Source organism: Danio rerio, chromosome 4 (assembly GCF_049306965.1).
Source record: "Danio rerio strain Tuebingen ecotype United States chromosome 4, GRCz12tu, whole genome shotgun sequence".
In the NCBI taxonomy this organism is placed as follows: domain Eukaryota; kingdom Metazoa; phylum Chordata; class Actinopteri; order Cypriniformes; family Danionidae; genus Danio; species Danio rerio.
In genome coordinates this window covers 17,895,892-17,920,547 of record NC_133179.1, presented here as the reverse complement: position 1 = coordinate 17,920,547, position 24,656 = coordinate 17,895,892, and the positions used below count along the sequence as shown (strand labels likewise).

Genomic DNA, 24,656 nt, shown 5'->3' with positions numbered 1-24,656 from the left:
TCCTTTTCAAATACTCAGATTAATAATTTATTATTGCAAATCTTTATGCGCCAGCCGTTCCTGTAGTCCAACTGATGCCTTGTATTCATTAGCAGTGAAAACATGGCTTTTCAGCCCTACATTAATTCTTTTTCTACTTAAACTACTGTGGGTGAGTTTGGGAAATGGGAAAAAACAACTGAATTAGACCACAAGGTCATTGAAAAGACAATAGCACACATAAGTTGAATGGGCTTGGAGCTTCAATTTCAGGGTAGGGTCCAGGAACCGTGTCCTTAGATGCACTCAGAGAGCTACTGTAGGCCCGCTCTGGGGAAAATGCAAGCTTGCTTTTAGCTAGAAACCTTCTGAACTTAACCAGCAGATGGGAAACTGCTGCTTTTAAACAGCTGTCCTCTGTTACCATTCCATGATGGTACTGTATGTGGAATGGTGGTACTGCAAGATGTAATGTATGACTAGTGTTCATTGCTGTTGTCAGTACAATGTCACTAGAACAGTGAAGATTTCTGTTCTTGGTCGACAATGTTTTTCTGAAAAGCATGATTTAATAATTAGATTAGGTGATTGTGGCTTTTTGTGATCTTGTTTTCTAATCTTGTTTTAAAATATTCAACCTAAATAAAAGAATGGCTATTTTTTTTCCCAATCTTTTATAATTATTTTCCACTTCTAGGGAGCATGAAGAAGTAAGGAAAGTTTAGAAGAAAATATTGCTTGATTTATTTTAGTATTACTTTCTCTAAATGAAGTAAATAATGACCATAGTGTTCGCTGCTCCAAAAATCTTTTTTTATGACATTTATGAAGCCTGACAGCTCTGATCACCTTTCGGTCTCAATATATAAATAAGAGCAACAGGAACATTCTGACAAAAAGTCAAATAGGAGCATGGGAGTTAGAAATAGAGTTTAATTTTTGAGTGAACTTTCTTTACAATGAAAGTGTTTTACACAGAATTGTATGCAATGTGTTTTTTGTGCAGAACAAGTTGGAGGTCAAGTTTGGCTAATCTACAATTCTTAGAAAGGCTATTCAATTATTGGTTTCTCTGGTTTTGCAAAGAATCCAGAATAATTTACAGACTGTAATTTGTCTAATTGGGCATGATAATTGATTCGGTATTAGGAAAAATGGATTAAAAAAATATTCAAAATAAGACCAAGACAACACCTGCCAAGAGCCTGCTCAACATTTCAAATTATGTCTGCTGAACCCAAGCCAGGTGGGCAATTTATCTATTAAAAGGCTTGATTGTTCCACGATATTTCCATTAAAATGTGCTGACAGTATATGAGAGCTTTGTCCTGTCACTGAGAACCTCCTACAAAGAGCTGAATGTGCAGGTTTCTTGTCAGTACAGCCACAACCTGATTTGTTTGTCTTGGCTTAACGTGTCATATTTTAGGAAGTATCACTTTGTCATGCGGTGAGCGAGCAGTTTTAGGGTATTATGTACGATTTGGCAATTGCTACTCTTTTATTACCTTTTAGTATTCAAGATGATTCGCAAGGACTATTGCTTTTCTGCTTGGAGGCTTTTAGTCCAAATTTATTATCTCTGAGATGACATAACTGTCTTTCTCTTCTAGAAAAACCTATATTGATGAGTCATCCTGTACTAAAATATTTTTGTCCAATCAAATACTCCCCAGCAGTTCCTCCCACCAATGCCGCATAGACTTCCTGTTTTTGAAAGAAAGCGCATCTGTGTATAGTTCCTGTCATTATAATAATCACTCTTTGACACTTCCAGTATTGACAAGTGGTTTATTCAGCAGGAACGGTGAACAATCTGTCAGTATTATCATATTTTGTACAGAAAGCATTTGAGCACCAGTAATGAAAGCCTCACAATCAAAAAAGGTTTTAATGATCAATGCCCAGAATCCTCTAATATTTATAATTTCATACTGTTTCTGTATTTATGTTGTGATGCGAAAACTATCAAATGCTAGCAAAGTGCTGCAAATCTATATTCATTTTAAGAGAAAAACTTCAACAAAAGCATATTTCTGAAACAATATGTGTCTAATCAAAAATTCAAGAAGTATTTTTAGTGCTGCCCGTGATATTATCCACACAGCTATAACCAACAAACATTTAAACAAATATTCAAAGTCTTTGGTATTGCGTGAAGACTATTACATCCAGAGATCTTGTGCACATTAAATAGATATTCTGGATGGCTATTGCCAAAATTAGGTTGCCAAAAGCAGACGTTTGCCTTTATGCCCACTTTCCTTTTGTTTTATTTCGTTTATAGATGATTCATCTTCTGTTTAAAATATAAATAATAGTATAATTGCTTAATGTTGGTGAAATTTTCCTATTAAACCTCCCTAGATATATTGATATGTAAAAACACAAGCAGGTGAAAAAAAAAAAAGAGGTTCTAAATAGGCTCTTACAGTGTTAGCCAAGTTACACTGTTACTAGCTGGTTGAACTGTACTTTAACTCTGTTATTACTCGAGGGGAGAAAGTCTTTCTTGTCTTTTTATTACACTAACACTATTTTAAGTTGTTCAATCAGTGCCAAGATGTCAAATTAAATGTAGTGCGCATGAAAAGCTGCTTTGTGATGGGCAAAATCTTGGAGATTTGCAGTTCACAGTACTCTGTCAAGTTATTTGACATAGGGATTTCATCGCTTCAAAAATATCAATTATTAAAAAAAGGCAATTAAACATCTCGGGCCTCTTCTCATGTACTCACAACTCTCACAAAAATACTTTCGCTTGCTTAAACTATTGAAATCGCTTACCAATAAAACTGAAGAATATTATTACAATGGTGGCCACAAGGCTGTGCAAAAGGGAAGACATCCAACATTGAGCTTCTCAAGCAGTCATCTATGTTTTCAGCCGACCCCTGCTAGTAACAAACTACATTATAGCACCAATATACAGTGGGTCGATCTTTTATATGCTTTCGCTATATGATGCCATCACATACAATTATGGATAGAGATTGCGAAGATTACTATAGGTTGAGTATAGATAGAGAGTACACAGTGTGTGTTGATGTGGTCTGTTGGGGTCAGAATAGAGGAAATCACCATGCAGAAGGATTGTGAAAATCATAACTCAAAACCCTTGACAACTGCTTTAAAAATGGGGTGTAGAGCAAGAGTTCACCCAAAAAAACAGAAATCTTGTTATTATTTATGGACCCTTGTGTCTTTTGAAACAAGATGTATGCTTTAGAAATAAATGCAATAAAAAAAAATACATTAAATCACTTCTGTGCTTTGTGCAATGCCGAAATTTGAAGTTGCTGACTGATCAATTTTGCTCTAATAGGGTGTGTTCACACTTGACATGTTAAAACCAACTTTAGTTTGAATAAAAGTGCTGCGATCGGATCTTAAAGCAAACTCTTTCAACCTAAGTCGTAGACAATATACATCAAAACAAAACAAAAATAAGATCTGGTATTACAAGATGTGACCTTAAACAAGACTGAATGCTTACAGCAGATCTTCATTTGTTTTGGACAGAAATTCTTGGGGCTGTTTTTATCCAGTTACACATTATATAAGATTTTCAGGATTTCTCCACTGAAAAAAAAAATGTAATAAGTCAAGCACACAGCATTCTTTTTGATGTTTCGTAAGTTCCACCACAAAATATATAAATACATATGTCATTAAAAATGACAGAGTGAGCACAATGTAAACTAGAAATATACTTTAATTAAATATTTCAACTAAATGAACCAAACTGAAAAAAAAAAAATGTGAACACACCCATTAAGCACATTTCTGCTTGAGAGAAACAAACATTTAATAGTTATTTGGAATAAAGTAAGGTCACATGAGCTATATTTAGTTGAAATATTGCATGCAGAATGTTATATTAAACAAAAGTTACTTTCAAACCAAGCAGCATTTTGTTATTCAGTGCTGTGAATGTGTGTGACCAACTTAAATATGAGTGAAATCTGCATATGAAATATTTTTTATGCCTTAACTGTTGTGACAATATCAAGGCTCGTACGTGCACACCGGGACGGTTTTCGCTCAAGCTTATCGTCGGCGATTTTCGAAAATCACTTCCTGACTTTGGATGGTATTTCATTAACTTACATGCCATGAAATAATATTAAGTGGAAAAATTTACTCACCATCGAATTCTATTTGACCTGGAACTCCTCTCCATATTAACCAGACACTTTGCAGTCACTATCACGTTTATCACACAAAAACGTTGTGTCAGACACCAATTAAATGAGCAGCTCCACTATCATCTTGCATCTTCGTCATTAGTATTTGAGCGCCACCAAGTGGTGTTTACTGTAACTTCGACAGCTCTATGCACGTGAACAAAAGAGCCAATATTGGTTGACAACGTGGTTCGTCAAAAAAAAAAAAAAAAAGAGAAATTTATGACGCTTTAACGCGTGATGTTTTACGCGTCTGTATTCACGCGTACAAAATGGCGCCCTTTTCGTCAGGAGGAGTTTAGAACGAAAAAAAGCGCGAAAATCATCCGGTGTGCACAAATCTCGTGGATTCCCATTGAACAACACTGATTATGTTTTTACGCAGAGCAATGGTAAATGTGGCCGTGCAATTTCACAACATATAATCTCAAATGCTTTTTAATAATTCCCAGTAGAAACGAGCATGGACTACAAGAGTCATCATATTACAAGTAAACCCATAAGAGAGTAAAGTAAAATCAATAAATGATAGCAAATTACATTTTTGGAAGATTAAAACCATTTTATACAGCTATTGAGTGAGTTGCAGACTGGCTCATGTCGCCAGCTTTTTTGTTATGAATATGTAAACCTGCATCTTCCCATGATGATCTTCCCTCCCACAACTAGCAATTGCTGATTCTGAACCAGATTACAGTTTTCTTATTGTTAATATATTACAATTGCTAGTTTTTTTGTGGTTTTTGTTGTCTTTTTCTGTCTTTCCTGTGTGCGTGCTGATACACTGGTGTAAATGCATGCGAATAACTGTTCGAGTGAATGGCTTTCACCTCCCATTTTCTAAAGAAGGTAAACCATGCAATTGCAAGTATTTTTTTTTAAAAAAGAAGCAAAAATCCCTCACACACAATTAAAGAAAAAAAGGATGTAGGTCATGTTTTATCAGTCCTAAATGTGTTCTCTAGAGCACCTCAGCATGTCTGCATAAGGCTTTTGAATAATCCCCTTTGATCTGGTCTTGCACAATGAATCAAATAAGAAAAAAAATATTTGTATTTTATACATCATCTCTCTGTGCAGCCACAGTTCAGTTTTGCAAGGGTTCCATCTGGTATAAACTGTCTAGACAGCCTTTCTTGTCAACGTGGTCCATGATCTCATTGCGAATTCCTTTCTTGGCGATGGAGCTTGAACATTTTGCATGTGCCCACAAAGTTTGTTTGCAAGGTAAAATATTGCAACTTTCTTCTGCTCGATCCGGATTGTGATAAGCTTTACAAGAGTGGGGACGATTAAATTCTCCAATAGTCACCTATTACCTCAGTTCCAGTATCAGTCCATCAGAATTCAGTGTAATATGAACCTTAGAACTAGAGTAGGGTCAATATTTGGGCACTGCCACTATAAAAAGCTTTCACCATCCATTCAGTGTAACAGTTCACACAAGGAGGATAAATTGTTGACTTTTTATAGCAGCTAATTTTGTTTTTTCACCAGTATGTATTGGTGCAGTGTATGGAAATCATCAGATTTGTTTGTCTTAAGATGGGGCTTAAACGTCCAGTATCTTTTTTGTTTGCTTGTTTGTTTAGTTTAATACAGTGCAATGGAGCACATTCCTAGAAAACCAGTCTTTCTTTCTTCCCCTCTTTTTTTCGGCTGTCCAACGGTTTCTCTTGTCTCTCTCAGTTCATTCCTCCCGCTGTCCTCTACATGCGATAGTTTCTGCCCCCTGTGTTTCCTCGGCTCGAGTTCTTCTGATGAACCTCCTAAAAGTAAGAAAGAGAAAGGCAGTAAATGTCGATTCAGATGATGAGAAGTAACGCAGAAAGCTGACCCAAGGAGAGCAGAACGGCTGTCGCTGCCCATAACAACACAGCTGTTTGGTGAACGGAGTGTTATTTCATAATGCTGAGGAAATCTACTGTCAAAGCAACACATCAAAGGTTTCACCGCAGCAAGATTAATAAGTGTAATTCACGAAAGCTAAGCTGGGAATGAAACCGCATGCAGGGAGTGGAGGAGAATGGCCGGCATGAGGGGCCAGACTCTGAACTCAGTGTGCAGACATCTAAGGTGACCTTAGACTCAGCTTCCAGAGCATGACGTATGGGTGCAGAAATATGTCTGCGGAGAGCATATGCAGGTCTACCACAAAAACCACTTAGGCAGTTCACTTGCTAATGGTTTTCTTTTTCGAGAGAGGACGACTGAGAGCACTTAAAAGGATGGCCCACATTTGGGCAGCGAGGGTGAGGGAAGAGCTGCTTTTTTCCTTATGTATGTATCGCAGCACTGTGTACTGGCATCATTCGCTAAGGGATGAGGTAAAGGCATAGCTCATCCAAAAATGGAAATTCTGTCATCATTTCCTCACCCGTTTCAATACTGCATGAGACAGTTTCTTTTTTGAGAGCAACACAAAAGGAGAAATGTGGAGGAATGTGTGACTACATTTGAGACTGGTGCTCTCAAGCTTTAAAATTTATGCAAAGTTGCACACATATCAAAACATGTTGTTTGCATGATATTACAAGTCTATGTATGATAAAAAGTCCAGATATTAAGTTATTATACAAGGATTTCTCTCATTAATGTTTCTTGATTCAATGAGTTAAACTTGAGTATGGGATAAGTTTGATTCATGAATGAATCTTTCAGACTGGTGTTACAAACTGGATCAATTAGATTTAAACAAAAAGATTGGTTTGTACTTCACTATTTCCTTCCTGGAAGATTTTGGTCAATATTTAGCTGCTGTTAGCTTTAATTTTAGTGCAAAAAAACTAAAAGACAGAAGGTTTTGTGTGAATTGCTTTTTTCTTTTTTTATTATTGTCGTTTTGGAGTCAAAATGTAACTATTTAGAATTTGTTATAAAATCATGACACTCAAGTTACTCGATATCAGAAAATACACAGAACTTTAAAACTTAGTATTCAATAATTAATAGGCACATACACTACCTGACAAAAGTCTTGTCACCTATTCAAGTATTAAGAAGAACAGATTATAATTTGAGTTCTAGTTGATCATTTGGTATCAAACGTGGCTTAATTGAAAGGCAAAGGCCTCTAGATTATGCTTATTTTACCAAAATAAAATATGATCATGCCTTGATTTTTAATTATTGAATTAGGATAGTAAGGTCTGACTTTGCTTAGACCAAAGACTTGTCACTTAACAGAAATAATGTACTGTATAGAATATAAAGTCATGGTGCAGTGGAAAAAGAATTAATATTGTGTATGACTCCCATGAGCTTGGAGGACTGCATCCATCTCTGCAATGACTCAAATAACTCATTAATAAAGTCATCTGGAATGGCGAAGAAAGCGTTCCTGCAAGACTTCCAGAGTTCATCAAGATTCTTTGGATTCATCTTTAAAGCCTCCTCCTTCATCTTACCCCTGACATGCTCAATATTGTTCATGTCTGGTGACTGAGCTAGCCAATCCTGGAGCACCTTGACCTTCTTCGCCTTCAGGAACTTTGATGTGGAGACTGAAGTATGAGAAGGACCGCTATCCTGCTAAATAATTGCCCTCTCTTGTGGTTTGTAATGTAATGGGCAGCACAAATGTCCTGATACCTCAGGCTGTTGATGTTGCCATCCACTCTGCAGATCTCACGCACACCCTCATACTGAACGTAACCCCAAACCATGATTTTTTCTTCACCAAACTTGACTGATTTGTATGAGAATCTTGGGTCCATGCGGGTTCCAGGTCTTCTGCAGTATTTGTGATGATTGGGATGCAGTTCAACAGATGATTCATGGTAAAATCTACCTTCTGCCACTTTTCCAAATAATCAACTAGAAGTCAAGTTATTATTTGTTGCACTTACAAGTAAGATCAACGACAAGACTTTTGTCAGGTAGTGTATATGGTACAGTTAATGACAGCTAACTGTCTGATTGGGTAAAAACTTACCTTACAGGAAGAGTGGCTATGCCCAGATATAGGTTTCTGCAGAGGAACACAACCAATAGTGTTATAAACTATAACAAGCCAAACAGTGAATATTGCAAATGCCATTATTTATTTATAGATTGAATAGATGGTTTTACAAAATTGTGTCAAACAATCTGCCGACCTTTCACTAAGCCCAGCTTTTAAAAACAATACTGACTAAAGCAACTTGCAGAACTTGTGCAAATATATTCATATGGCTATAATCAGAAGCTTTCTTTACTGCCACGTTCTTCCATTTGTCATTTTCTTTGTGTTTATCTTGCTGATAAGAATGCCTTTTAAATGCATCCATAAGCAAAGAATGAAAAAAACATTGCTTTTTTATCAGAGCTTTAAGTTACTGTTCTCCACCTTTTAATTCATTTTGCTATAATAAGTTTGATATAATAATTACTGGAAAGCAAGACTGATTAAAAATGAGCTTTCATCAACATGTAATATCTCCATAACTGTTGAGTACAGTATATATTACAGTGTCAGGGCTTAGCAAAGGATCATAATCATGGATGAGCACCTTTGGTGTCCTGGGAATATCTGTGTGTCGTTGTGCTCGTAGAGATCGTGGAGATTTGCCTGTCTTCACAGGCGCACAATACATCTCGAGGCGCCGTAGCTCACAGCTTTGAAAGCAGCATTCGTCCACGATGCCACGGTTGTGTGACCTTCTTGAACTAGGTCCATATCCTGTCGGTTTGCCTGTTGGATACATAAAAATAACACTCATAAATAATCTTTTGTACAATTTCTGTACAGTGAGCACATCTGATACACATACGAAAAGTGAAAGCACTCCTAAATCTCCACTGTGAGGGAAGACCTTTATTTAATGGTGAGCTCAAATTCTGTCCTGCCTCAGGTACATTAAATAAAGCCTGTCATCACATCAAGTTCAAGCCCTTTATCCATTTTATTCTTGGCTTAGAAACATCTTGTGAGGAGCAATTATGGCCTACAAGGTCACGCTCCAAAATGCTAAATCTCTAAACCTTTCGGTAGTATCCTGTGGCTAAGAGCCCACTAAAATAGCTCAGTGTAGCAGCCAGAAAGTAACCATGAATTTTCAGATATATGGACGTGTTAATGACTTGAATTTCTTCTGTGTGAAATTTACAGGGTATCACTTTGCACAAAGTAGACCCTTTTTGGCAAGCACCCCAGTTAAATGGAGGTCAAGCTGACCCAAATGTAGAGAATATCACGTTTTGCAGTTTCAACTCTGATATCTTTAAAATAGCCCGTCCATTTGGGAGGCCAAATCTGACCATAGTAAAGGTAAAAAAACAGCGCTCCTAGAAGACAAGGATGAACCATGAACTGTTCCCTAAGTATTTGTTACCACTGCTAGGTGATAATTACCCATGTGAAAGAACATGAAAATGAAACGGACTCTTGGGAATATATTTTGTGTGCTGCCAAAGAGGTCAATCCTAGACATTATATTTAACGACGAGGTTAGGCTACTTCCACTAGAGCATCCAAGATTTTAGTCGTCCGGACCCACACAACGAATTTATGTTAAATGCAGCACTTAGACACCTGACTAAGTTACTGTTTCTTTCTCTGTGTCGCCAATCTCCTGGTGGGCTTAACAAAATTTCCCACTCTCCATTTACAAGTCACCACTCACCTAGGGCAATATAGCTCCGATAGGCTTTTCCCTGTTACAAAATGAAATAATAATAATAATTTAATATGGCATTTACAAGGAGGAAATGCCTTTCCCTTTCAGAGTTAATAGCTCTTGGCTCACAGGGCTGCCAGCGCTGACAAAATGCATTAAGTTCTGCTTTGCACTTGCTGCACTCTGACAGTGTTGTTTTGGAAAGAGAGGTGCTCTAATTCTGACAAACATGCATCCCTGCAGATTGCTGGACTCTTGGGTGCTGAGTGCTTCTGGGAGATTAGGGGGCGCTGTAATCTTTAAACACGACTGAGCAGTCTTGGGAGATTTATGTAAGACACTGTAGTGGTAGATTTGTATTTGCTCATTCTGACACCTGACGGCCTTGTATTTGACTCATAGAAAACACGTCCTTAAATACTTAGATAGCACGCTTACTAAAAGTACATTCAATTTTAAGTGATATAAATCCTCCGGGTGCTCCGGTTTCCCCCACAGTCCAAAGACATGTGGTACTGGTGAATTGAATAAGAATTGAATGAGTTTTAAACATATATTAAGAAAACACTTTCAGATACCTCCAGTTAATTAAGCACCTGGTGGTGATTTCCTTAATTAACTCTCCAAAACAGCCTAACCTTCCAGTTAAAGTGAACCAGATGAAGGTCAAATGGATGACCCTTTCAACCATGCAGAGCAAGATAAGTTGGTTGTTTAAAATCTGAGATTTCTAGAATATTGAATATCTTGACAACGTCACCTACTTATTCAAGAGGCTGGTCGTCCACATAAGACAATTGCGCAAGAAGGCATGATAAATAACATAGAGAATCTAAGTTGTACCTGATGTTGAGTGCTGAGAAATCATGTGACCAATCTGATTTAGCAATGGTTCGAATCCAGGATGAAGCACCTATTATTTATTATTGTTATTAGTCATTTAAAATTTTTTATTTTTTTTGCTCCATTCTTGTGTGTTTTGTTTTAATATAAGTCTGACATCCGAATGAACTCTTTGTGAATAAATATTTGTTGTTTTGGTCATTAAAAAATCTACATTAATAAAAGACATTAAGTTGTATTATACCCATGCATGGTCCACTTGGCTACGGAAGATTTTGTTTCCAACCCTGCAAATCAAACACAGATTCACCAACTATCTGAGTGCTTGTGTAGTTGCCAATGTTTTGAATCAGTTTATTCATGTGACCTAGGTGTTTTAAAATGTTTCAGAGCAGCATTTTGAAACATCTGCGGTTCGGAATCTCGACGCCCCGTCAAAACATTAGTTTCACTTCAGCCATCCCTACTTACAGTATATGACTGCTTGCTCCTGTTTTGACCTTTGCCTGCATGACAACTCTAATAAAGCTGTGTTTAGATCCAACCCCTGTTGAATTCCCTCTGTTGTTTTCACCATTCTGTGCCTGCAATAAAGCTCTGCCAAAGATGCTCATTGTTTGTTATCACAGTTGACATCTAAAAATCAAATTGTCTTCTCAGAATCAGCAGATTCCGTTTTTAAACCGATTGTTTTCTAGATGATTTTCTAATCCCTTACTAAACAAAACCTCCCCTACATTTTGCTCAAGATAGCTCATATGACTCTTCAGGAAAAACATTCGAATGGAACAGGTGCAATAAACAACAACAGCAGCTCTCATAATGCAGTGTAATCGGTTTAAATGGGTTTTTCAGAGATTTGAAGTGCTGTATTTTAAGAGGTCAAAGTTGTAATCCTAAAATAAGGTATTATTGCTAGATCAGCCATGAAGCAGCACTGGTCTGCAGACCTGTTTTTCTTTCTATCAGTATGAGCAGATTAGCAACAGCCTTTTGTGTTTTTCTTTATCCATATAAATTGTCCACAGATTAGGTCATGCTTTTATTGAAGATTGCTGCAGTCTTGAATCCCTTCCCCCATTCATAACAACGTGAGCGAGCTGTGAAACCTAGGCAAAGCACATTCCCATTACATCTACATGGACATTAGTGATCAAGTGATTAGCTTATTCGGAATAAGACAATATTATGATTGTATTTACGCTACATGCTTTTCAAATATTCCTTTTACCAGTTATACATATTATTTTACATTAATTGCTTACTCACACATTATTACTTCCCCAGGAGATGTCACTGACATTCCCTGAAGAATTTCACATATCAACATAAAATTCGTCTTTGTTATTAGATGTTCCACTTTAAGTTTTACTTTAATACAACAGATTCAGGCACAAAGTCAATTTCTTTTTAATAGTTTTTTTTGCAGTCTGATTAACTGTGTCGCAAAATGTAGGAAAAAGTCCTACACAACAGTAATAGGGCCTGTCTGTAAGCTCTAAAATTCTGTCTTCAGAAGCATCAATTCAATGTGAGAAGACAGCAGGGCAAGTACGAATCCAAATTCTACACCAATTGTTCTGTCTTGGGAGATGCCTTCATTCATTATCATTTAACTCAGAAGGTAGCATACACATGTCCTTCACTGACTTTTATATTCCACAATCCTGTGCATTCTACTTCAAACAGCTGAGCTCCGTTTAGGTGTCATTTGGTGTTTAAATGTACATTTTTAACCAATGTTTTTAACATTTAATGGCATTTCTGAGACGTTATTATTGTAGAAAGCAAATATTCCTTTAGTTTTGTTATACATTATTAAATCAGTTTGCAGTCTAAAGTCCGTTTTGTCAGATGTTTTAGATGTGCACAACCGCTCGCTGTTGGAAAGTTTTTGGACAGTTTGTGACTAAAATAGGAGTATTTCACAGGTCTTAATTCAATTGGTGTTTATTTCAAGTATAACTTTAGTCGAATTAAAGTAATTAAACATCTCTGTATACATTGACCATTAATCACAGTACTGTCTTATTCATATTATAGGGGTATTTCATCCAAAATTGAAAACTACCTACTATTTACTTAAGCTCGAGTGCTTCCAAACATTTATGAATTTCTTTCTTCTGTTGAGAATTCAAAACAAGACATTTTGAAAAATATTTAAAACCTGTAACCCTCAACTTGCATGGTAAGAAAAGCAAAGCAAGACAATAGATACAGTTTTCCAGCTAAATTCCAAATACCTTCTTCTATGTTCAACAGAAGCAAGAAAATCGAACAGGTTTTTAGCAGATGATGGCAGAAAACATTGTTGTCCATGTAAAAGTACTGACTGTAAATAAGACCAATGCCATATGCTTCAGTACAAAAGCAAGGCTGTGTCCCAACACCTTGGGCTAGACACCTTTGCTTCCAACCATACAGGCGCATCAGAACATGTACATTCCAGGAAAGCCGCTGGAAAGAAGCTGACTTTTATAGCCATGCTCTTGTTATTGAAGAACAGGGAGTTCTTGAAGCTGCTGCCATACGCTGCCTGCATAGTGTCAGGAAGTTTACTATTCACTGAGGACTATGAAAGCTGCTATAGTCCTGGAAACTACCTCTTTATCAATGGCACCACAAAGAGTTTATAGTGAGATGAAGTTTCCTTCCAATAATTCTTTTTTGTTTTGTTTCATGGTTCCCTTTGCCTCTGTTTACTCTTCAAGATTTGTTGGCTCCAGCAAGCAGTAAGGATTGAAATGGAACTGTTTGTGGTGTTTAAAGGTTGTCAACAGCCAAGTAGTGTTTGTCAAAATGTTTTGAAATGTTTTTTTCCACAGTGATATGCTGAAAGATGTGTGTATGGTAAGTACAGTATATATCTTATAAAGCAATGTATTCTATTTTAATTTAGATATGAGTGTTCTTTGTTTAAGTTAGATATAGTAATTTTAGAGGTATATTATTATTGTGTTATTATCATTAAATTATTATTTAAACATTTTTATTACATTTTATTTTATTAAATTATATTAAACATGTACTATTTAAAGATTTTAATTTATTTTTAGTTTCTCTTTTAGTATGTTTAAGACAAGACAGTAAAATGTTTAAATGAATTAAATTATTTCAATTGTTTATTTAGTCACATAAGAACTATAAATGTATTTCAAATTCATATTTAAAAAACGAATATACAATTTTAAATGTTTGTACATTTATCATATATGGCAATATATTTACATGTCATTAAGATACAAGTTAATTTATTTTTATTGATTTGAGTAGTTGATCAATGGAGCCAACCCTGTTCCTGCAGATCTACCTTCCTGCAGAGTTTAGCTGCAAACTTATCAAACAGACCTGCCATTAATTATCCTTAGGATTCTACTTAGTTGGTTTAGTTGTATTTGATTATGGTGGGAGCTGAACTCTGCAGGAAGGCAGATCTCCAGGAACAGGGTTGAGCATCTCTGATTAACAGCATCTTTTCATAAAATCTGGCTCTTGGGCTAGGTTTTAATGATAGCTCTTTATATTAATAGACCCTATTACACATCCACTCAAAAAAAAAAATAACTCACTGGATGAACTCTATTTAATTAAGGGCAGGATTTCCATCAAATCAATTTGTTTAGCACCAACTAAAAAAACTATTTAATTAAATGCAATTGAGTTGGTCCAACATGATTTTATCAAACAAAAGTTTAAATACATTTGTATTTTTATTTGACTTAAACTCAAAGCAGGTCTTATAATATCATGTTTAATATCAATATTAATATAATATCAATATTATAATATCATGTATGACTATTATGAGTTGTACATTTTGAAGTCTCTAAGGTTTTATTTGAAGTTATCCTAAATAAACTTAAGAGCCATTTTTAAGCGTATTACATGAGTTACATATACAGTTGATCGAGACTGCTCTCAGAACTCATTTTAGGACAGTTATTGCTCACTGAGCAAAGCAACAAACTGCATTTTTGCTAATTAAGCTGCCAACTCCGAAAGCATGGTTGCTTCTGCAAGGTAGTAATCTAAAAACTCAAAGCGGTACATAAAAATCTTCTAAATCTTTAAACTAAAGTGAAGATTAAACTCTAGCAAGTCTTTCTTTTTAACTTTAAACATCTAAGATTACTTTTGTTGTCAACATTTCCCTCTCTTAATTCAATCCCACGCAAATCATGCTGGAAACTACAAATCCCCGAACCAGGTAGTTGGACCAACACAATTTCTTTATATTGTCCCAACACAAAACGCTTAAGTTAATGGTTTACAAATTTAAGTGGGCTAAACATAAAACAAATAAATTTGCCAAAGAAATTACAAGAATTGTGTTGTTTCAGCTCATTTTAACAGGTAGTTTGAACAAGCAGCAGTAATAATTTTTGAAAGCACCTAAATCTCAAATAAAAGTATCACATGGTTTCATAATTTTATCAAATACATTAAGCTTTTTCATGTGAGGTCCAAGCAATATGTGGGCGTAAATGTTGAAAATGAGTAAAGGTAATGATGTACTTACATATTAAAATACGTCAATTTTCCGTTAACCTTTTTAAATACAACTTTAATTTAAGATTATCTTGACTCCGTGAGTCTTTAGTCTTTATGGTAGTTCAGCTTTGATGAGACATCAATCTGTATTCTGTGCCATTTAAATCAGACAGACAAAGCTTGAATCTAAGGGCTTGTGCTATAAAAAGCATGTTCTTCTCACCCGAAAAGTACTGAACCCAGAATACCCAGTGCCCTCTGCAACGTGTTCATGTCCAGTAGAACAGCGGGCCAGGAGGAGGGCAGAGGGCATCCTGATCATCCTGTAATCCCCCATAATCCGCTGCTGCTCTAGGAAAAGAGCCAAGCCTGACTGTGTGCTGTTGATGTGTTCTTCTCTCCAGCTGCTTCAAACATAATCAAGCCAGACAAAGAAAACCGAAAAGTAGTGCTATCATCGATGTCCATGTAAGAACTTCCTTTCTGTTTTGATGTTTCTTTGCTGCTGAGAGTCGACGACCTGTGATCTGCTTTATCTAATTAATAATATTGTTCAAATGATCATATTTGCACGTTGAGGGCACTGGAATCCGCATATGATGTAACAATGACACATATATTTGCTTGTCATTATAAATAGACTCCGCTCACTGGCATTCAATCACTTTCCTGCACCAGATTAGACTGTCAAGCGTTGTCAAAGGCAAATAGATCCATTTATAATCATTGCTATTAATAACAAACACTGAATTTGGTACTGTATATAGATGCAAATTCAGTTTCTGCCATTCACCAGATGCTTAAGTTTGCTGACAAATCGAACTTTTGCTTTGACGTGCCCACTTCAAACATCTTGTTTGCATCCCTGTACAGACTTCAGAAGGATCCCACTGTCAGGAACAAGTAGATCGTTCATTTTTAATGTCGTCCTAGATCATGTCAGAGGATTACACAATTTTCTTTTTGAGGGCATTTGTCTGCAGATTTGTTACTGCAAGCTTCAGTTAAAGCAATCACCTGTACTCAATCTGACAGCAAACCATATTGTGTGTTGCAAACCATAAGTAATGATTTTATAGACAGTTGTTTGTGAATAGTTTTTTTATGGATCATTTAGTCAATTTACCCATGTAATGGTTATATAAAATAGTTAATAATTCCTTTGCGTTGATGCTAGTCAATCAAATTACAGGTTGTTTTCTGACCAACTTTATTGAAAGATTCTTAACAGCAGACTTTTCCATAAAGAAGGTCCGAATTAGGGTTAAAAATAAAAGTTATTTTTGACACAGTGTATCCAGAAAGTATTCAAAGAGTTTCACTTTTTTATGTTACAGCCTTATTCCAAAAGGGGATAAATTCATTTGTTTCCTCAAAATTCTACACACAATACCCCATAATGACAATGTTTACTGAGGCGTTCACAACAACTCGGTGAATGTCCTTGATTGGCCCAGCCAAAGCCCAGACCTAAATCCTATTGAACATCTCTGGAGAGATCTAAAAATGGCAGTACGGGCAAAAATTCTTAATGAAAGGTGTGCCAAGCTTTTGGCATCATTTTCAAAAAGACTTGAGCCTGTAATTGCTGCCAAAGGTGCATCAACAAAGTATTGAGCAAAGGCTGTGAATACTTCAGGTTTTTTATTTTTAATACATTTGTAACAATTAATAAAAAAAAATAATAAAGTCATTATGGGGTATTGTGTGTAGAATTTTGAGGAAATAAATAAATATAAAAAATGTGTAAAGTGAAGTGCTATGAATACTTTCTGGATGCACTGTATGTGTATTAGTTTATTTGCCTTGCTGTATAGTTGTTTAGTGCTGGTGCAGCAGCAATGTTATTAACAATACAGAAATGTGAAATATTACTAATATTTTACTACTGTTTCATTAGTGTTAATGCAATGAGCAGTAATACTGGATTATAAAATAGGAGTTCCTTCATTTTTAACAATTTAAGTGGCTATTCCAAGAAAAAAAGGTTATTAGAAAAAAATACAATGCACCAGTAACTGAAAGTATCAGTTACAAAAGTAATGTGCCCTATTTGAAAGCTTCCTTTTTTGTTAGGAAGGCAAGTGGAAGAGTCCAATATTTTCTTTTTCTGATGCCCTTCAGGCGTTAATCCATAAGGGAGAACTTCCTCACTCAAATGTAGTATAATTCCTTTAAGATTCACGATTAGCACATGTTCACCTGTCATCTCATGGTGTCAGGTCCTTCCAAACGTGTGAGAGGAGACTTGCACCCACTTCTGGACAAACTGTGAATTTGCAGCGCATTTTGGAGCCAAAACTTTCCACATTCCCGATGTGTTTGTGTCTGGGGAATGGGAATGCATCATGAGCTACACGCACAGACTGTTGGCAGACGTCAGAGGTGCTTTGCTGCAAAGGACTAGAGTTGAACCATGGAGGGAAAGGACAGCTTTGAGTCAACACAAACACTCCTGGCCATGCAGTGCCCTTTGAAATAAACTGGATGATGTGCTCCAGCTCTGCGTCACTCGTTCCGGAGTCCCACTCTTTTCCAATAACCCAAGACAATCTGGGATGAAACTGCCGCTGAGACAGGCTAGGATTTCTAGGTCAGACTAACAATTGGAAAAACTGACTGCATTGTCAGTTTCATCTTCTTCTGTGTCTTCCTCTAGGGTCTTCAAAAAGCCACATTTTGTTTCCATAAAAAATTGCCAAAGCGCAGTATTTCACTTTTATATTGAGGTAATGAAGTATTGTGACAAGGTTATTCGCGTACTTTGTCAATAAATACAATGCTGATTATATCAATCTTAATTGTTTGAGGTTGGTTGGTTAATGTCGATTTAAAAGTGATTTAAGTGGTTACATACTACATAATACCTGTTAAAACGATGCAACCGTCAGGGTACAAATGACATTCTGTAAGGTTTTATAATGCATACTAGGTCAAAGTCAAATGATCTGTATAAAATCGTCTATTTGCTCTTCACCGAACCTGTCACACTGATGCAATAATTTCACGGAAAGTTCAGATTAGCATAAACGTATTTATTTTGGGCTCTGTACTGACAAAACAAACACATGGCCATTGACAGCCATGAGCGATCCAGCCAGCTCCTTTGTGACCACTAAAAGCTCAAATGTTGTTGACTGGAAACTTAAAATGTCAACTCTAACTTGAAGTTCAATCTTGCTTCGCTGTTAAAGTAAGTGAATAAAAAGTGTCTCGGTGCGGGTTCTGTCCACTTGTCAAAATAATCACTTCATACGTCATTATCGGTGGCCTGAGACTCTCATGCTTCCTTGAGACATTTGCACTTCGTAAATATCTCATCAGGTAATTTACAAAGATAGAATATATATATGGAAAACTTAAAAACAGAATAGCTGCACTTTATGTAACTGGCCTCAGTTGGACCACTGAAATCAGATGTCATAGACAGGGGCAATTGATTTTACAGGACGACAGGAACAATCTAAGATTAGAAATTAAATATTGCTATAAAATATATCCAGTATAATATTTCATGTTTCCTCATGATACAGTTCACCTAAAAAATGAACATTTTGACATTTATTCTGCAAGTGAACACCGCAGATAGTATAGAAACAGAAAACTTGTCAATGCTCAAACCACATAGATCCCTTATTAGCAGCTGTTTCAATAGGCTGCCAAGTGTAAACCATAATTTAAAATGGTTAAAGTCTTTCTGTGATCACTCACAAGCAATTTAAGTGTGAGTTGGTCTGGTAGCGTAGTTATATGAATGTATAAATACATTTGCATTAGATTTCAGTAAAATATTCTGCTAAACTAATACATACAATACCACGAAGGTGTAATATCAGCATTGTGTCTATTAGAAATATTGTCAACATGTATTGTAACTTGATTTGGCTGAAGAAACATTTTGGGATTTTCAGCAAAAAATATGGAGCGGTCTGCACATTTATCTAAATATCTACTTTTGTTTTGCACAGAAGAAAATGTGTTTAAGTAACATTTAAGGGTTGTATATTTAATGTTTGGGGTAAAAAATATAAATTTGAATATTTCCTATGGAATTGAAATTATGCTTTGTTTTATTGTGTTTGTCAAAGTGTTGTACAGTAAGTTCTCATTATTAGTAAGCACAACCCTGCCAAACACATATTACAGATAACAATTTAGTAATGCACAATCAAGATAGGTAAAGTATATGAATAAGTATAAAAAGCAAACAAGCTCAAGAGCTCCTGAAACTTTCTGCCTAAAGCTGATTGGGATAACCCAAGACTCAGCAGTTCTCATGGCTTGTGGAAAAAGAGAGATGTAAGTCTAGGATCCAGAATGGTTTTCTTTGGGTAGTCCCCCGTACTCAGTTGGAAATAAGATGTGCACTACATTTATTCGCCCTGCCTACTTGTGTCCGCCAAATTCCAGCAACCTCATTTTGGGAGCAAAGCATCTGGCTGATCTTCTTTAACTGTAATACACCAGCATCAGTCAGCTGCCACATTTCTCTCAGCTGCCTCTTTGGCATTGCAACACCTCACCTTGCAATAATGTAAACTTTTTTTTTGGTTAAATTATGACATATCTAAGATTGAATCTGATATCTATTCTTTTTCATTTTGAAAATTGTTTTGATAATAAAAAGTGGGAACTGTATTAAGAACTGACAAATTACGTCTACTAGAACCTCAAGTTTTTATGCATTCTGGGCAATGATTCACACTATTTTTTTGAGGGCCTGAAAACTAGATCTGGGCTTCCCAAAGCAAATTTTTGAAAATGCCAGGACAATATTCTCTGCGCAACTACAAGTTACAAAAATGACTTTGCGAAAACAGTCCTGTCATACCTGCAACATTTTAAAAAATTAAATAATTGATAACTGCTGGACCACACGTGAGCAGATGTTACATCGCCACCTACTGACATGGAAATGAGTGCATAATACAGTGTTCCTATTCTTTCTGCACACGCAAAGAAAAAACGTTTCCATTTTTACACAGTACCCTATAAATATACAAATTTATGGCCATGATGAATCATGTATAAGACCAGAAGCATTGATTGACAAGTAAAGTGTTAGGTTAAATTAGATTGATTTGATTGTAAACATTTTACCCAATCAAACTGAAACTAATTAAGCAAACAGAAAAAGGGCAATACTTGAAAAACTGGACAGCAAGACGTAAAAAAGGATGCTTTTCTTATTCATGAGTGGCGCATTAGTGCGTGGGGAACTAGAGAGAGAGAGAGAGAGAGAGAGAGAGAGAGAGAGAGAGAGAGAGAGAGAGAGATGATGCAGTTGATGAATAAATAAAAAGTGCACTTACTGAAATAAAAGCCCCTGTCTCCACACACAAACTGCAGCGTGTCTACAAGCTCCGCCCCGCACAGCGTCTCCGGCCCCGCCTCCAGAGTCGCGGGAGTCAACGCGAGGACGCACAGCACCAGTGAGAGGGTGTGGGTACTCGGGAGACAGCGCATGGTACACTGCATCCCAGAGAGAGGCAAACCACAAACACATTACAATCACACGCTGAAAAAAAAAACTAAGGACAGTATGCAATTTTATTGACATTCATTATTATTATTTTTTAATTAATTTTCTTCCTCACTTTTTATTCTTCATGCATGTTTCCCCCATATATGCTGTATTTCACTGTCTATCATCTGCACATTTATTACTGTCATTCATCTGCTTTTACACGTCTAACATCATGCAAAGGCAGGTGTCTGGATATTCTACTGATTAAAAAATAAAATACCAAATCTGATCAAATGCACCTGTCTATGCATAGAGTGCACTTTTGAGCGCGTGCATTTACTTTAATTGTGTTTCCCTATCAGATATTCTTTACTCCTCCATCCGCACACAATCTCGCTAAAGCAGCGCGTTATTTCGGAACACTTCTCCACAAACGCGCGCGGAAATGTCTCCAGCGCGCGCTTTGAAGCGCCTGGTTCTCGCTCGTGCCAATAGGACACTGCTGCTTGAACCAAGTGTCCGGTAAAAGAAGAGCGCTTTTGTAAAGCATGCATTTTTGGGGGTTTGGATAAAACTGTGGTTCACCTACATATACGTGAGGTGGAACTGGAAAGCTGCAAAGCCGCCAAACCCAAAGAGGAAGCACTTTACATAATAAAGAGAATATAATGCGCAACGCACAAGTACGCAGCAAAACCTTCAGTCCTAGCCCTTAATCATGTCGACTCAGCAATATTTACTTTTAAAGGACTGGATATACAAGTTGGTGACTAGTGCACTGCGCAAATGAACTCCCTGGTGCATCATGATATGACTCACCATACACATCATGCAATCTGTCGTAAGTCTGAAAAGTTTGCCATAATAGACTGCAGCTGTCAGATCTTTAACGTGAAATACTTTTGCATGCACTGACTAATGCGTAAAGACGCAGAGTAGTCATTGCTCATATTTAAATGTGAGCGCAAATTGTCTTCAAATATCATTCAGTTTTTATCTAAAATACTGCTTTAGTGAAAAATTAAAGCCATAATGGTAAGTCCAAAGTGTCTATTTGCTCTGAAAGGAAATAGGTTAAGTTACCTTAAAGACATCACACCAATGCCCCTGGAAGAAATGACCGCTAGACATCCCTTTGGGTCTCCAGCAAAAGCCCAGCAAAAATGAACTTGTTTGAAGTCATTAAAAAGCGAGAAAGAGGATGAGATGCGGGCAATGTCACATCTCAATATTCCGACTTTGTTCCATTGCGCAGGCTCGTTGTGGAGAAGTGAGATTTAGCGAACAGGAGACGGATTTGGAGAGAAAATCCCTCACATTTATCTACATTACAGAGACATTTTCAACAGGAAACAGCTGGGGCAGCATTTGCCTTCTCCGCTTGCTAAGTTACTCATTAAGGATTTTGGGCACCCTGTCAAATAACGTCATCTGTTTCTTAGAATAGGCTCGAATTTGGATCTTTCTAGGACTCACTAACAGCAGAAAAGATTGCACTGCAGAATGAAAGCGAATATGAGAGGTTGAGAAAGTGGTGAGTTTTTAGAGAGGGACAGAAGTTGAATTCAGACCGACTGCCGTGCGTAATTTGTACGGTGTCTTTTTTATCACCGCTCTATATTCTCAGCTGACTTATCTGTCAGTGCTGGTATTATAGCTGCTGTAAATTTTAAAAGGGTAACATATATTTTAAAATACATTTATATAGAAATGCCGTGCCTCAATAAAACAGCTGAGATAAAATAATTAACAAAACCTAACGTTCTTGTTTTAGAGTCTGTAAAAAGTATCCTAAAGTGGTATATGATTACGCAGCTCGAGTTAAATGCCTTACGCTAACACCTTTTAAACAAATGAAAATATATATTTTTATTCTGAAGTAATACTTATTGACACCTGTCAATCAACTGCGACATACATATGCACAGCCTACATACGCACGCACTCACCAAAATCCCTATAATGCCAAAGCAAACATCAAACATTTATTTATTTAGTTCATTATTTATTAATTCATTCATTAATTTTCTTTTCAGCCATAGTCCCTTTATTAAATTGGGGTTGCCACAGCGGAATGAACCACCAACCACCAACTTATCCAGCTTATGTGTTACGCAGTGGATGCCCTTCCAGCTTTACACACACACACACACACACACACACACACACACACACACACACACACACACACACACACACACACACATATATATATATATATATATATATATATATATATATATATATATATATATATATATATATATATATATATATAAATATATATGAATGAATGTATGTATGTATGTATGTATGTATGTATGTATGTATGTATGTATATATATATATATATATATATATATATATATATATAGCTGGAAGGGAATCCACTGCATAAAACATAAGCTGGATAAATGTATAATTAATTATTTGTAATATCCTTTTATTAACAGTATATTACAATTTTGGTGCCTACTCAAACACTTTTGACCACGGGTGCCCAAACTTTTTCTTATCAGGGTAATTTCCTAATTTATTAATATTGAAAAATAAATAGAAAAAATACTTCAATGATATTAATAATAATTTTTAATAAGTAATTTTTAATAAATAAGTAATTTTTTTTAACATTTTATTAAGAAATTCTTACAATAAAAACATAAACAAATACATTTAGAACACAATGGTGTTCAATGCTAAATACACTAATCAAGCTTAACCTGCCTTTGCCTTGATTTGCTCGTCGATGTCTTTTCAAGAGTTCATACTTAGCTGATGATTAATTGTAAGCAAGTTTGGCATGCTGTCCCGGGAGAGAGCCCTGAGCCCAAAAGGTCCTTGAGCCCTGGGCTCCCTCCCGTTTGCAGGGCGAGAGGGAAGCTTTGAGCTCAGGTAGATCTCGATAACTCCCCTTGATAAGAGTTGATGGCTAAAATGATTGCACAGAAACAACAGCAGTCCTGATAAAGGAATAGAACCAGTGACTTCCCACTGCAATGCAACAGTGCCAGCCACTGGGCCGCCCTGCCGCTCTGTGAAGGGAAATGTGGAGAGGTAGGGGTGGAAGGGAGGATTCTTTTAATCGAAGATGACTGTAGTGAAAAAACCTGGCTCTTTATAGTGGGTTAGGAATCGTCTGATTGGTGGATCATACATAGCTAATGCAAGACCAGCCGTGTTCAATCATAAGCACGTGATCCTCTCAAAATTAGTTTATAAATAAACTTCACATGTATTGCTTTCTATCTTCGAGTAACATTTTTAAAAATGTTCATGCACAACATTAAAATGAAACATTTCATTTCAGCTGACTTTTTTGTAGCTCAACAATGGTTATGTTAAATTAGAAATGACAATCTCTATTGAAGGCATTCTAATTCAGATTGGATGGCGGGCCAAATCAAAGGTTACCATGGGCCAACTTTGGCACGTAGGCCCTATTTTGGCTATCGCTGCTTTATACACTTTATAAGCTGTTATATTGTACTTGCGCAATTAAAACAAACATAGATATTGTTATACGTATATCTATGTGGTTGATGATTTACATTCAGTAGCCTACACTTATATTATTATTGTTATAACTATTGTTTAGGTGGTATTTCTAGGAAATTCAACAAAGAATGCCAAAGTAATCTGATTTCTACTGAAGCTTATTAGCATTAGTATATTCCTTCAAACTGATTGTGTTGTTCATTAATTTAAAGATTGCAGCTATATGCTTTCTGTTTATATTGCATTATGTATAAACTGTGGTCTGATATGTTAGGACACACCTGCATTGTTTTTTGTAAAATCCGTCCAAGGCTTTTTCAACCATCATCACTTTACATAGAGATGTGACAATGAATCGTTCTGATACGATTTATAAACTGAACCACATTATCCACACTCATCAGTGCGTACACGTGTAAAACACTGCAATAACATAATCGGAGGAAAAGAGGTTGTTGAGTATTTATTTGATATAATTCCTGTCTAGATGATTGATGCTTAGCCTGGCTTCTTGGGTAGGTTTTGTCAAAGCACGGTCTGGCTGACCTCAGAGGAATGAGCTCTCTCATTGCTTCGATGAACAGACAGTGCATTCAC

General features: G+C 36.3%; 2 protein-coding genes and 1 long non-coding RNA gene across 4 annotated transcripts in view; 1 reads left to right on the top strand and 2 right to left on the bottom strand.

The window, feature by feature from the left end:
- The window catches only part of nup37 (nucleoporin 37), a gene marked incomplete at its 5' end in the record, with an annotated part of 42,741 nt that extends 38,362 nt beyond the window's left edge, over positions 1–4,379 (bottom strand). Inside the window, 1 exon segment of the mRNA NM_001002619.1 lies at positions 4,128–4,379.
- Positions 1,757–23,108, bottom strand: igf1 (insulin-like growth factor 1). Of its 2 annotated transcripts, XM_073945515.1 has the most exons (6): positions 22,956–23,108; positions 21,648–22,666; positions 20,410–20,569; positions 8,657–8,838; positions 8,101–8,136; positions 1,757–5,935 (listed from the first exon to the last, which is right to left on the bottom strand). In XM_073945515.1, the coding sequence occupies exons 2-6, from the start codon at positions 21,693–21,695 to the stop codon at positions 5,876–5,878; spliced, it is 486 nt and encodes a 161-aa protein (XP_073801616.1). In that variant the 5' UTR covers positions 21,696–22,666; positions 22,956–23,108; the 3' UTR covers positions 1,757–5,875.
- Positions 15,452–17,897, top strand: LOC141381619 (uncharacterized). The gene is made up of 2 exons (XR_012402060.1): positions 15,452–15,565; positions 17,320–17,897. It is a non-coding gene; the product is annotated as an uncharacterized lncRNA (long non-coding RNA).
- Positions 23,109–24,656: the final 1,548 nt, after the last annotated feature.

Coding starts and splice junctions, on each gene's coding strand:
- igf1 (XM_073945515.1), bottom strand. CDS start 21,695: ATGTCTAGCGGTCATTTCTTCCAGGGGCATTGGTGTGATGTCTTTAAG. Junction 8,839..20,409: donor AGACAGGGGCTTTTATTTCA/GTAAGTGCACTT, acceptor TGTATCCAACAG/GCAAACCGACAGGATATGGA. Junction 8,137..8,656: donor ATATTCCCAGGACACCAAAG/GTGCTCATCCAT, acceptor GTTCCTCTGCAG/AAACCTATATCTGGGCATAG.